The sequence below is a fragment of the Lissotriton vulgaris genome, chromosome 7 (genome assembly GCF_964263255.1).
Source record: "Lissotriton vulgaris chromosome 7, aLisVul1.2, whole genome shotgun sequence".
In the NCBI taxonomy this organism is placed as follows: domain Eukaryota; kingdom Metazoa; phylum Chordata; class Amphibia; order Caudata; family Salamandridae; genus Lissotriton; species Lissotriton vulgaris.
This window is the reverse complement of record NC_141695.1, coordinates 246,740,593-246,754,682: the sequence shown is the minus strand read 5'-3', so window position 1 is coordinate 246,754,682 and position 14,090 is coordinate 246,740,593. Positions and strand designations below refer to the sequence as shown.

Below are 14,090 nucleotides of genomic sequence, written 5' to 3'. Positions count from 1 at the left end.
TTCAGGGCCGACTTATAAATTAGTTTTAATTCAGGGTCATAGGTCTGCCGCCATTTGCGTTCCAACTGCTTACACCAGCTTTTTTCCTCGCGTAAAGCAGGGGAAAACCACGGAGCAGAAGGTCTAGATCTAGAGGACGTAATCGGATTTAATGGAGAGATTACATCAATTGCAGCTAAAAGATCAGAGTTGTATTTCGCCACTTCCTCATTGAGGTCCCTGGCAGGATCAAATTGATGGGGGAAACAGGGATCAATGGCGTCACAGGTGATTTTATGCCCTTTTCTCCCAGTCTCTCCAGTCAAAATAGAAGATGGGGGCAATTTAGGGATAGTGAGATCAAAAGGCAGAAGAAAATGATCCGACCAAGTGAGGGGCAGTGAAGAAGAAGAGGAGATGCCAGGATGGTTAGTAAATATTAGGTCAAGAGTATGACCAGCAGTATGAGTAGGGCCCTTAACTAGTTGAAGCAGAGTTAATCCTTGCAAGGTCTCAATTAAATAGGACGCTTGGGCACAAGAGGGAATGTCAACATGAAGGTTAAAATCACCCAAGACCGTGAAGTAGGCGTGTCTAAGGGACAGGTCAGCTATAGTGTGTAGAAGGATGGCAAGTGATGACGTAGAAGCAGTGGGGGGATTATATACCAAAATGCCAGCCAGAATAATAGTGGACAAGTCCAGGATCGTAAAATACATGGCTTCAATTAATCCCAAATTGGGGAGTTTCTTGACCGTCAAAGTAAAGTATGACTTTAAAATAATGGCAAGACCCCCTCCCGTTTTATCGTTCTCACGATTAATACCCACCAAACGGTAGCCGGGGGGAGTGGCCAAGTGAATATAAGGTTTGGACGTATCTTTGATCCACGTTTCCGTAAGGAATAGGATATCCCAGGCCTGAGTGTCTATTGATAACCATATATCAGTAGCATGACGAGGCAGGGAACGGCAATTGACTAGAGCAGCCCTTATCGACCTGGGGGAGCTAAGGGGTTTAGCAGCCACCATTTATTTATTTATTAATTTATGTGCTTCTATAGCGCCTGAATAAATCCCCGAAGGGGTATCTCCGCGCTCATGCTGGATGGAGGGATTAGACCTGTGCCTGATCATTACAGAGATGATAAATCATAAACTGAATTAATTAGTAGTGAAAAGGTGTGTTTGAGTGTTTTGCGAAAAGATAGGTGGTTGGTGATGAGTTTAAGTTTAAGGGGAAGGGAGTTCCAGAGAGCGGGACCTGTATGTGCCAGAGCACGACCTCCTTGACGAGATTTTTTTATTTTGGGGACCTGAAGTAAATAGAGGTTACTCGATCGAAGTGATCGGCCTGGTACATAAGGTTGAAAAGCTTTAGTCAAATATTTGGGGCCCTTTCCTGTCAGGCATCTATGAATGGTACAGAGAATTTTGAACTTCGTGCGTTGCCGCACTGGCAACCAGTGGAGTTTGGCTAGTAGAGGACGGGAGGGAGTTCTAGATGGAGCATTGAGAACTAACCTTGCCGCCGTATTTTGGACTACTTGTAGTTTGTTTAGTTGGCCTTCATTAGTTGACAATAGAAGGCCATTACAGTAGTCCAGTCTACTGATCACTAGTGCCTGGACTAGAGTTTTCCTGTGACTATCAGGTATATAGGGGAACACCCTTTTTAATAGTCCGATGGCCCTAAAGCATGTGCCAGCAACTTGGTTGACATGATGTTTGAAAGTCAGGGCTTGATCGAATAACACCCCCAAGTTTTTGACAGTCTGCTTTGGGACAGGAACTGGTCCTAGTTCTGTGGGCCACCACTCCCCAGGCCATAATGTTGCCTCCTCCCCAAACAATAAAACTTCCGTTTTGCCCACATTGCATTGAAGGCAATTCTCGGCCATCCAATTTGCGACGGCTCTCATGCCTTCAGCAAAAGATTTTTGCAGGGCAGGAGTAAAAGTTTTAAAGGGGAACATCAGCTGGGTGTCATCAGCGTAGGATATCGGGGTAAACCCATATGGCCTCACTAGGTCAGCCAGGGGGGCCACATACACATTAAATAATGTGGGGCTAAGACATGAGCCCTGTGGCACACCCCTGGTGAGCTCCCTGGAGGTGGATTTATGGGAGCCCAGCCTGACTTCTTGAGAGCGGCAGGAAAGGAAACTTTCCACCCAGGACAGGGCTGCACCTCCCAACCCTACATCCTTCAGACGGTCGAGAAGCACTTTGTGAGACATCGTATCGAAAGCAGCAGACAAATCCAACAGCACCAGAATCATAGACCCCCCACTATCCAGTGTCAGCCTGATGTTATTGGTCACTTCTAGTAGGGCTGATTCGGTGCTGTGGTTTGGCCTGAACCCAGATTGTGAAGGGTCCAGGCCTTCTGCTGCTTCCAGATGATTCGATAGGTGGGTGTTTACGTGCTTCTCTGTCATTTTACCGATGTAGGGTAGAAGGGAGATGGGCCTAAGGTTTGAAAGATCTGTCCAGGGGGAGGTCGCTTTCTTCCTTATGGGGTTTACCACCGCTATCTTCCATTCCCTTGGGACTTGTCCTTTCGCCAGAGAGGTATTCATAACTGACTGAATGGAGGGTCCTAGGATGGAGATCAGAGGGGCCACCATTTTAACAGGAAGGTGATCATTTGGGGAGCCAGTTTTCATGTGGTTAATGAGGAGTGGAAGGTCTAAATCACTGACAGGTGGAATGGTAAGAAAGGTGCTTTTAATAGGTGCGGAAGATAAACATGGAGGGGGGGACCTGGTTCCTGTGCCTTGAGAAGCAATGATTTTGTTATAAATCAGATTTATTTTATCCTCAAAGAACATGGAGATCTCATCACACAGTGTCTGTGAGGCATCGTCAGGGCTCTCAGTAGCTGACGGTTTTACAAAACTTAGCAGGATTTTGAATAATTCCCTCGGACAATTTCCCGCCTCATCTAATCGTAGGGATAGATTATTTTTCCTTGCAAGTTTTATATTCTTGTGATAATTTGACTGAGCTTCTAAAACCATTTTCTTTACCTGCTCTTTTTTAGATTTCCTCCACGCTTTTTCAAGCCTCCTGCATTTCTGTTTTTCTTTCCTGAGGTCAACGGTATACCACTTTTCTTGTTTAGTAGGGGGGTACTGCTTATGAAGTTTAAGCGGGGCGAGAGTATCAATGGCTAGTTTAAGAGATTTATTGTACTTTTCCAATGCCACTTCGGCTGAGTCTGCTTCGGAGAACTGAGGTTGTTGCCAGTGTTCACGCAGATTTTCAACTGATATTTTATGCCATTGGCGGCGATAAATAGGAAGAGGTGGTGTTCTAGGTTGACGTTTGGTAGGTCCTGCCAGATAGAACTCAACCAAAAAATGGATAGATAGAGAGCGACATTTCCGTGGAGAGGAAAGTAAGAAATCACAGCCTGTGCATTTAAAAGGGGTTCCACCGCTCTTGTTCCTGCAGCCAGGGAGAAGCGAGGGAGAAAGACAAAGAGGTTGCATTAATGTACCTGGAAGGAACCTAAACTGGACCTAGGGTCAAACCCTCCAGGACTTTGTTACACTCTGCTCAATCAATCAATCACAGCATTTATATGGCGCACTACTCACCCGGAGGGTCTCAAGGCGCTAATGCGCTGTGCAAACTGTAAAGACTTTTGTAGCCCTGAGCCACCACGGATTGCAGCAGCGATCACATACCTCTAGTACTGGTTGATATCTTGTTCTTCATGGCAAATGTTCGCAGGATTTGCAGCATGGAAGGCTGGTCTCTAGCTTTCCTACTTGGTTACTCAGATGTAGAAAGAAACTAAGATCAGTGGCAATTAGTTCCCCGTACCACAGGTGCTCCTCTTGACGGGATCCCATATGTCACTACATTAAGACGACCTGCAGAAATCTTCTCCATTGTACGACCTAATATGGACTCTTTCTAACAGTTGATACTTGCAACTACTACAAGTTCATTTCTCAATGTTCCATTCACCACCATATACCAGGCTTGGCATCTAACTGTGCAGTCTCAAAATCCCTTCAGAGCCTACAGTTAAATGCCCCTGACATAGTTAAAGAATGTTACAAGGCAAATGAACCCTTTGTGGGTTGAAATGTTTGCTGTTTCATCTATACTTTCTTATTAATGAAGAGAAAAAAGGGAGGGTTGGATGAGTGGAGTGTTGGTTGCAGTGTTTGAGTATTTGTATTGTTATTCCTTGCCAGAGTCCATGCTTTAACACTGTGGCTGAGGTCATTTAACAAGAAGAACATTTAAAAAGTCTATTTTTTGTTCTAGGTGCAGGTGTACCTCTACAATGGCAAACATGGACACCCGACTCTTCGAAGAGAAGGAGCATGCCTCTCTTTACCAGAAATACCGGTTATCTCTGCCTCCGGAGATGCAGAAGCTGGTCCTGTCTTACCTGGAAGAAAAGGTGAAAAGGGGGAACCTAGATTCAAGTTGTCTTTGTTTGTATGGCCTCACAGTACCATGAGCTCAACACAAAAGCCATGCTGAAGTTGTATGGGTCAGACCAGCAATTGGTATTGACTGCTTTATCCCCCCATGATTCCAAATTTAGAGAGACTTTTATATTTCAAAATGAATCCATGCTAATGTCTAACAGCTAGATTCATGAAGCATTTTTGCGGGCGCAAACGGTGCGAATCGCAGAAATTCGGCCGTTTGCGCCCGCAAAAATGGCATTTGGAATTCATCAATGGGTCATGAACTCGCAATTTGAAAAATCGCTAAAAATTGCGATTTTTCAAATTGCGATCGCATTTAAGGAATCTCAATTTGAGATTCCTTAAATGCTATTCATGAACCATTAATAAATTGCGATGTTGCTATTTTTTTGACGCTATTTACCGCGAAGTCTGACTTTGTGGTAAATAGCGAAAACTGGGAAAAATGCACTTTTGTGCATTTTTCTCAGTTGTATGTTACACACACACATGTCCTTTGGACATGTGTGTGCGCAACATAAGTCGAAATTTACATTTCAGGGGTGCTACAGGGTGTCCTTTGGACACCCCTAGCACCCTTTAAATCGCATCCTTATTTGCGATTAGCAAATTGCTAATCGGAAATAAGGAATAACTCCCCCAGCGATTCCTACATGAATCCCGTTTTGCAAGTCCTTAATAGCGATTCCTTAATAATCTCTATTAAGGACTCGCAAAACGGGACTTTGATGAATCTAGGGGTATATGTGGAGTGTGCACAGAGAGAGGCTAAGGTGGGCTGGCGTTAAATATAGGCCTTTAGTGTTCAGTGTTTTACACTAGATGTGACTGTTCTTTCTCTGGAGCATATTTTAATAAGCATATTTTAATACCACGCCCATAGGTTCTCTTTCACCAGTAAAATTAGTACGCATGGTGCTGGTGACTATAAATGTCATAGTGCCATCAAATGCCATAATGTATCGAACACATTTCCCCCACATTTTCCTCAATATCCAGTGAATGGTCACTGAATTTTTTCTATTGCAGTGATTATCCAGTATCTGGGCAAATGGTAGGTCACAGCTGCATTGGTGGACGTCTACTTCCTCTTGGCTCTCTGCCAACACTGACCAGGAATGAGATGTTGGTGTTGAAACCATGTCAATGTTTCCATTTCCAACTTCCTCTGGCAGTTGTGTATGCCGACACTCGCGGTACCAAGCCTAAGGATTTATATTCAGAGGTTCTTCAAATGTTCTTTATTTACAACTATTAAAGACTTTTTTTAGGTCGAGCCTCAACAGCGCTTGCGCTGTAGGCGATCTGTTGTTTTACCTATGGAGTGATGGGGTATAGGCTAGCCTGTGTGCGTGCTTCGTCTTCAGCCACATGCATCAAGCTAAAAACCAGTCGCAAACGGCTTTGCGACCAGTATTTTTGCATTTGGGATGCATCATCCCTAATGCAAAAATCGCAATTTAAGGAATCTCTAAATTGAGATTCCTTAAATTGTGATTGCATTTAAGGAATCCCAAACTGAGATTCCTTAAATGCAATGCATCAAAGTAAAAAAATTAGCAATTTCGCTAATAGGAGTAGCAAATTACCATAAAGTTGAACTTCATGGTAATTTGCAAAATTTGCCCTGAGGGCATGTATGTGTGCAACATATGTTCACGGATCAATTTCAGGTGTGCAACAGGGTGTCATTTTGACACCCTTGCACCCTTGAAATTGCATGAACAATTTGCGAGTACCTACTGGTACTACTCGCACATTGCTCATGCAATCTCTAATTCATTCCTATGGACCTGGAGGCCCATAGGAATGAATGGGACAGCATTCCTTAATTGCGACTCGCAATTTGCGACTCGCAATTAAGGAATGTGTAGGGATCGCTATTTTTATAGCGATTTCTACATGCATAGGCTTTTGCGATTCCTAAATAGCGTTTCCTTAAAAATCGCTATTTAGGAATCGCAATTCCATCTGTTGATGCATCTGGCTGCTTGTTTCCTTGTGCATTCTATTTCATTTTAACTTTCTGTTAGTGTAGTTTTCCTGAATAGACACAGGAGGGCAGCAGTGCACTATATACACTAACCCTTGTCCTATGTATTTCACATTGCTAGTTCTTATCATTCTCTATTAAAAATGCGCTACAAAAGTGTGAGCGTTGTAATACAAGTGCTTTTCAAAGGCTGGTGGATCGTTGGGGTTTCATGCAGTGCGTCCTAGATTTACGGTGCAATGATGGTTTTATTTTGGTGCTGAGAGTCCAGGGAAAGAGCAAATAGGAGAAACCAGACTAAGTGTAGGAAGGGCTGTGCTAGGAGCATCATTGGCAAGCCCCAGAAGCAGCTGCTGTCCTTTGACATCCTCATTAAAGTCTGTGCCAGGCAGGTCTGTTGGTCTCATGGCCAATGCTAATTTGGCTGAGTATTCCCCGGCTCACCTTCAGATGCCCGGGTGCTCTTCCTGTGGCGGCCCTTTGACTTGAACTTATGAGGTTTTGGGCTGTGTACAGATGCATGGGGGATGCATAGTGCACAACAGAACTCTGTTACCCAATCCAAGGGTGAGTGTCTCCTCTCTACCCAAGTTGGACTCCTTTTCCACTATCACAACGGATAAGGGGACGCCTACTATGTTGGTACTATTAGATCTATCGGCGGCTTTCAACACCATCTCCTATTCCATCCTGATCTGCAGACTACAGGAGATCGGTGTCGAGGGCAAGCTCTGGCATGGTTGGAAAGATTTCTGCTAAAGAGATCCCAGCGGGTCAAGTTAGTGCCATTTCTGTCTGCAACCAACCTAGTGGACAAAGACGTACCGCAGGGCTCCATCCTGAGCCCAACGTTGTTCAACATTTATGTGGCTCCGTTGTCTGCAATTATAAGGGCATCTGGATTCGAGACGATCTCATATGCAGACGAAACACAGGTGATTATCCCAATCGATTCGGATCCTGCGGTCATGATAAAGAAATTTAAGATCTGTTTGTTGAACATCGCAGCCTGGATGAGGGACAATATCCTCCAGCTGAATTCAAATAAGACGGATATCCTCCTCTTTGGAAAGGCGGAAGAACTATGGACTCCAGAGTGGTGGCCTTCGAAATTTAGGAATGCTCCCTTCCCCACTAAGCAGGCTAGGAATCTGGGAGTCCTTCTGGACAGCAATCTATCTTCTGAAGAGCATGTACAATTATTATCTAGCTCATGTTTTGGAATCTTGAAAATGCTAAGGAAAGTTTTTCCTTGGATCCCTGTGGAGTCAAGAAAGACTCTCATTCAGGCGTTGATTGTGAGTAGGCTGGACTACGGAAACTCCCTACTAGTTGGAGCCACAGAAGCACTGTTCTCTAGGCTCCAGGTACTGCAGAACACTGCAGCCAGAATGATTTTGAATAAACCTAGACATACCCCATACTGTCCTCTGCTGCAGTCCCTACATTGGCTGCCTGTAAAGAAGAGAGCAGTCTTCAAACTTTTGATCTTGGTGTTTAAGGCAAGGCAAGGCTTGGGTCCGGCCTACCTAAAAAAGAAGGTAAGAGCATTAGTGATGTGGCGGCAACTAAGATCCAGCAACCAAAATCTTTTAGCCCCCTGCAAAATTAAGAAAGTGAGAATCGGTGGGCGGGCTTTTCTTCATCAAGCTCCCTTCCACTGGAACAGGTTTCTGGAATCACTACGTGGCTGTACTTCCCTGGCACACTTCAAAAAGAGCCTAAAGACCTGGATGTTTTAGGATCCTAGGCCATTCAATGGACCTGTTTTTCTGTTCACCCGGGCGCCGAGATATCCCCATGAGGATGATTCTCTGAGCCGTACAAATGCTAAATAAATATCTTTGGCACCATGAAAGGGAGAGTTGTAGGGCACTGACTTTGTTGTCTGTGGGACAAACTGTGAGGCTGATTGCCATTGGTACATTGACAGCGCAAATCATCCTCAGGGGCCCCCAATGGCCGAAATCCCTGAGGACCCTAATCATGTGGTCTTGGGGGGGCTGGCCTGTGGGTGCGCAAGAAAGAGCTTTAAGCATCATAAGAGGTGACATTTAAACTCTCACAAACCGTGTAGCTAGCCTGATGTCTTTCGGCGGTGCATGAGGTCTAGAATGAGGAGCCTGTGACGGCTCTGAGGCATGCACAGCTCAGTGGGTTCTTGAACCCACACCACTATAGTCTCGTAAATGCAGTGCCCATGCCAGCAACAGAAGGTGGAGGGGCGGGGAAAGAGGGATTGATTGTCACTCTTTGTCCACGGCTGATTGCCTTTCACAGTCCCATACCTTAGGTGGAATTAATTCACTGACCACAATGACGAGGGTATATTACCAAAGAACCACATTCTTTGCGTGGACATCTATAGCATTAAGCCTTCAGGCTGGTTTAATGTGCACAGATTAGATTTTGGGAGGCAGTGTAAGGATAAGTCTTGATGCATGCAGAGCAATGGAACGTCCCCTCACGCCCTTCAGGTCTCTCTTAGGCAGTGCTTAATTTGTAAAACAATAAGTTCCTGGGCCCAAAGTCTCACAGCTGCCACTATAAATGTTCGGGGTGATAAATATCAAGGCAGAGTAGTCTTGATTCCGCCTCATGCTTCTTTTACTCTCCAACAAACATCCCCTGCCTCATCATCTCCCTTTTTCTGGTTCTTTCTCATCTCTGCGCTCCAGCGTTGTCACTGTTTTTTGTCTTTTGCTTCCTCTTCCACTCCATATTTTGTGTTTTTCTCTCTCTCTTCCTCTGGGTGAAAGTCGAATGAGGAAAGTACGCGCTGGTAGCCTCCTGGCATCCACCAGCTCAAATGAAGCACTCCTCTCGGGGGCAGTGGTGCTGGAATAATCTTTAGAGTGAGGGTTCTGGACAATAACATCACTCCACTAAAGGTACAGGAGATACGTGACAGTCTGTATTTGAAAACACAACAAATGCCGCCAGAAGATAAACATGTGAAGGACCCTTTATTAATCATTCTTCATCTAACCTCCTTCAAGATTCATAGTGGTACTGCAGCAACTCCTGCATCTCGAATTCCAGTGCCATGCCTCAGGGTTGTAGCTACCATTAGTGGAGCATGCTCTCCTGCACTGGGGCCATGTGTGTGTAGCTCCCTTGCACATCAATTACTTTTGTCTTTCAATAGCTCACTGGGAAACAGAGCCCATTTTTAGGTTATGTGTACGAGACAGTGCTTGCCATGTTGGCAGTGAGACATATTGCGGACTTCCCAACAACATACAGGGGCTTGGAGCCCACCGATTGCTTAACATTGGATGTCTTTCCTCTGACTCTCATATGCTAGCTTTCAATTCAAAGGTTTGCTTGCCTATCTTGTGTCTGTCCAACCCCTGGAGCATTGTCAATTTACTTTCTTCCTCTGGTCCCTTTTAGGAACCTACTTTTTATGTCGAGCCAGGGCAGTGCAGACGCTGCTCTGCAAGGCATGCTGTATTCAGGTAGGGACTTGAAGCTCTGCCCACTCTCGGCCCATATTTTTGATTTGCTTGTCATTGTCCACTGTAAACTGTGGCTGTTCTTTGATCAATAGGCTTGGAATCCTTCCTAAGTACCACCTTGTTTCATGTTGTAACCTCCCATGGCAAAACTCCCTGTTACGTGTGTTGTTACTCGGTAGGCTTTAATTACAGCCTCTGAGCACTATTTTCTCAAAAAGCCTGCTGTTGCAGGCAGGACATGCCCTCTCCTAATGCTTTTAAAACCATTTATAGCATGGGTGCCTAACGCATTTGCAAAGCAATAAGTCTTGCATTTGTGAGAGTTTAAGCTACTAGCATTGTAAATTGCAATAACTTTTATTTATCAGTTTTAAAAACAACACATAAATAAAAGGCATTGTCATTTACAATGCCAATAGCTCAAACTCTCATAAGACCCGTTGCATTGCAAGTGCTTGTTATAATTCGGGAGTCAACTAACTACTCATATACACTACTGTGATAAGAGAATGGTGGCTCTCAAATGTACTTGCCTCCAGTCTGTGTGCATCCCATGTGATACCTGAGTGTTCTTGAGTTTCTTCCGTTATTTCAAGTTCATCATGCCACTGACCGGTTGAAAGCAAAATGGGTAGGCCAACAAAGACAGAACAATGAAGAAATATGCTTTACTGCAAGTTAAACAATTCCATCTGGTGACTGCTCCTGCTACTATCTGTTTTTCAACCATATGTCACTGCTCCCAAAACACTTCCCAGAAACGCGCAAATTATCTTCAAGCAATTTTTGTCACAGTCCATTATTATTCCAGCCCCTTGAGATTAGGAAACTGGTGCATGTAAGCTGGTAGTTTGGGCGTTTTTATCAAGAGCTTCCAAGTGTTGAGGCAGGTAGGGATGTTTCCTGCTTCTTATTGTTCTGCTGTTCCTGATTTCCCCTGGTCTAAGATTTAGGAAATCTGGTTTTTTGGTAGCTTCTTAAAATATATATCTACACAGTCTGATGATATGGAGAATTTGCCACTCTATCAGCAGATGTATACAGGACCTTTTCTGAAAGGATTGTCTAAATTGACCCTTGGTTTGCTGCCAATATGCAGATCATAGGGAATTGCCACAAATACTTGTTTCTAAAAGGTATAATACATGGGGGAGCTAGATAAGGGTAGCTACCTCATATGATCTGTGGATGACTGGTCAGGCTGCAGTTTTCTGTAGTCCTAAACTATGCCTGCAAAAATTAAGAGTGCCCTTTCAGGTAGAGACTTTCAATACAAGAAACCTGTCTTTGTGCTCAAAAGATACGCTTGTGTATGGTTCCTGAAGTTATTAAAGCTTTAATTTTACTATTACATTTATAATATTTCCAATTCCATGTATGTAAAAATATCCGAAGTAGACCTGTCGCCAGACTGGCACTTCTTTACCCATCCTATTTTCATGTTCACCTCTCATAGCAATAACACTGCTGGATTGGGTATGGATGTATTATTCTGCCTTCTGTTTGTCTGCCTCAGGTAGTCTTTTTTATGGATGCTGCTGGGTCGGCATTCTCTTGTGTTTTTCCCGGGTAAGAGGTTTGGTCCTCCAGGCTTTCTTTAACAAGCATTTGCAATGCAATAGGTCTCACATTTAAGAGAGTTTGAGAAATTGGCATTGTAAATGACAATGCCTTTTATTTATGTGTCGTTTTCAAAACCGATAAATAAAATGTATTGTCGTTTACAATGCCAATTGCTGAAACTCTCGCAAATGCGAGACCTATTGCATTGCAAATGCCTTTGGCCCCTGTGCTATAATTTCTTTTTAAAAAGCATTAGGAGAAAGCGTGGCTAACAGCAAGCAGGACAAAGCTATTTGAGAAAATAGTGCTCGGAGGCTGTAATTAAAGCCTACAGAGTACCAACACATGTAACGGGGGGTGTCGCCTTGATACGTTACAAAATGTGACAAGGCGGTACTAAGAAGGGACTACTAAGCATATTGACCAATGAACAGCCACAGTTCACGCTGGACAATGACAAGCCAATGAAAAATATGGCCGGAGAGTGGGCAGGGCTTTAAGTCCCTACCTGAATACAGCATGCCTAGTTGCCCAGGCTCGACCTAAAAAGCATAGTGTTTTTCGGCTGCTAGTGCTGATCCATCATGAATGCCACTAATAATGTTTGTATAAGAGCAGAGAGGCGCACACAATGAAGTCAATGATTATAAGAGAGTCCAAAAGGAGTTTCAGATCTTCAGTTCTTATTTAAAAAAGTGTTCTTTATTTTCATGTACAGCGGCACAGCCAACGCGTTTCATTCCCATTCGTGCCTTGGGAATTTCATCAGGGCATGTATAGACAGTTTATAGCAGTCGTGCTTCTTCGAGAATAGTATGTAAGCCGGTCACGGAAGGTCACAAAGTGTGCCTGCAAGCTGCTTTGTGCTTCTTTCCAAGTGGAATACTGATCCAAGTCCCCCCGGTGTTTCTGATCACTGTAACTTGTATAAGTCAAACGAAGACGAAAGTTCCGGGCCCCTCGAGGGAAATCCAAAAGTAAGAAAGGGGGGTTCCGAGTACTCGATGAAGTATCCGACTTGAGTAGGGGTTTTGAAATAGCGAGTTGACGCGAACGGAGCCTATGATAAGGCCCCCGTTGTCCTCCGCTCCTCCTCGTGGAATGCTGGATGCATTCCACGAGGAGGAGCGGAGGACAACGGGGGCCTTATCATAGGCTCCGTTCGCGTCAACTCGCTATTTCAAAACCCCTACTGAAGTCGGATACTTCATCGAGTACTCGGAACCCCCCCTTTCTTACTTTTGGATTTCCCTCGAGGGGCCCGGAACTTTCGTCTTCGTTTGACTTATACAAGTTACAGTGATCAGAAACACCGGGGGGACTTGGATCAGTATTCCACTTGGAAAGAAGCACAAAGCAGCTTGCAGGCACACTTTGTGACCTTCCGTGACCGGCTTACATACTGTTCTCGAAGAAGCACAACTGCTATAAACTGTCTATACATGCCCTGATGAAATTCCCAAGGCACGAATGGGAATGAAACGCGTTGGCTGTGCCGCTGTACATGAAAATAAAGAACACTTTTTTAAATAAGAACTGAAGATCTGAAACTCCTTTTGGACTCTCTTATAATCATTGACTTCATTGGGTGCGCCTCTCTGCTCTTATACAACCATTGGTCAGAAATACATCCTTGGCAGCGGATGGTGAGAGTAGCCGCACCGCCTAATAATTTTGAAACAGACGAAGTGGATGTGCGAAACCTTGGTCAGCTGCTGATTGCTTCTGTCTTTTGTTTAGTTCACTAATAATGTTTTTTGGGAGGTGGATGCAAGATTATTACATGTTAGACACAGTGGACATTGCAGCAGTCTTGCATTGAAAAGCTCAGTTTGCAACATCCCAACCCAAAGTTAATGATTGGGAATGTCCCAAATCCAATCTCCACAAGCCGGACAAACCCATCATTGAAAAGCACAATGCATGTTATAAAGAGCATAGAAAAATGAAACAATGTCTGATAGTGAGCAAGATAAGGCATGTGTAAGGAGACTAAAAGTTAACAATGTCCTGAACAGTGATTGGCAATCTCAGACAACGATCAAACCAGGGAAATTGACCCGGCAGGGTCAGTTTCAGGTGAAGGAATCAGATCCTTGCAATTCACCTTGGAGTCAAGAAAGACCCTGTTATTGTATACCAATACGTGAAGGCCAGGCTGCTTAGTTCGTTCGACCATATTAGTCGGCCTGCGTGTTGTCAATACAAAATGGAGACTTAAACAAAATGGAACCCATGTTCGAGAGGAAATCTCCAAATACATGGTTAACTCGCTAGCTAACGTGACGAATTCACTCCATATTAGCCGCATTCACTAAATACGGTTCGACATCACCAAAATCATGACGGAACCATAACCCCACATGACAAGGTCCGTTTTCACAGAACCACAAAATCAGTCTTGAACCTGTGCCTCATGGGAACAGTGCAGACCGAACTGCCAAGCCAGGTCCTCCCTGGAGCAAAAACAAGAATTGTGGGACCGGTTTCTGGGTATTACCCTTTATCAGCCAGGCTAGCTTGAATCCAGTGGCACAGTCGGCAAGAGACCCATGTCTGGGCATACCCGTCTAACTTAGGGTGAAAAGTGCTACGCAAACAAATGATGGACGGAATGCTGAATAAATCATACATT

General features: G+C 44.3%; 1 protein-coding gene across 2 annotated transcripts in view; it reads left to right on the top strand.

The window, feature by feature from the left end:
* Positions 1 to 14,090, top strand: part of LOC147701303 (putative methyltransferase DDB_G0268948) — a 223,068-nt gene that overhangs the window by 68,296 nt on the left and 140,682 nt on the right. For both annotated transcript variants that reach the window (XM_086930028.1, XM_086930027.1), the window contains exon 2: positions 4,266 to 4,404. In XM_086930028.1, coding sequence (XP_086786154.1) covers positions 4,285 to 4,404 — 120 coding nt within the window. In that variant the 5' untranslated portion in view covers positions 4,266 to 4,284. The remainder of the gene's footprint in view (positions 1 to 4,265; positions 4,405 to 14,090) is intronic.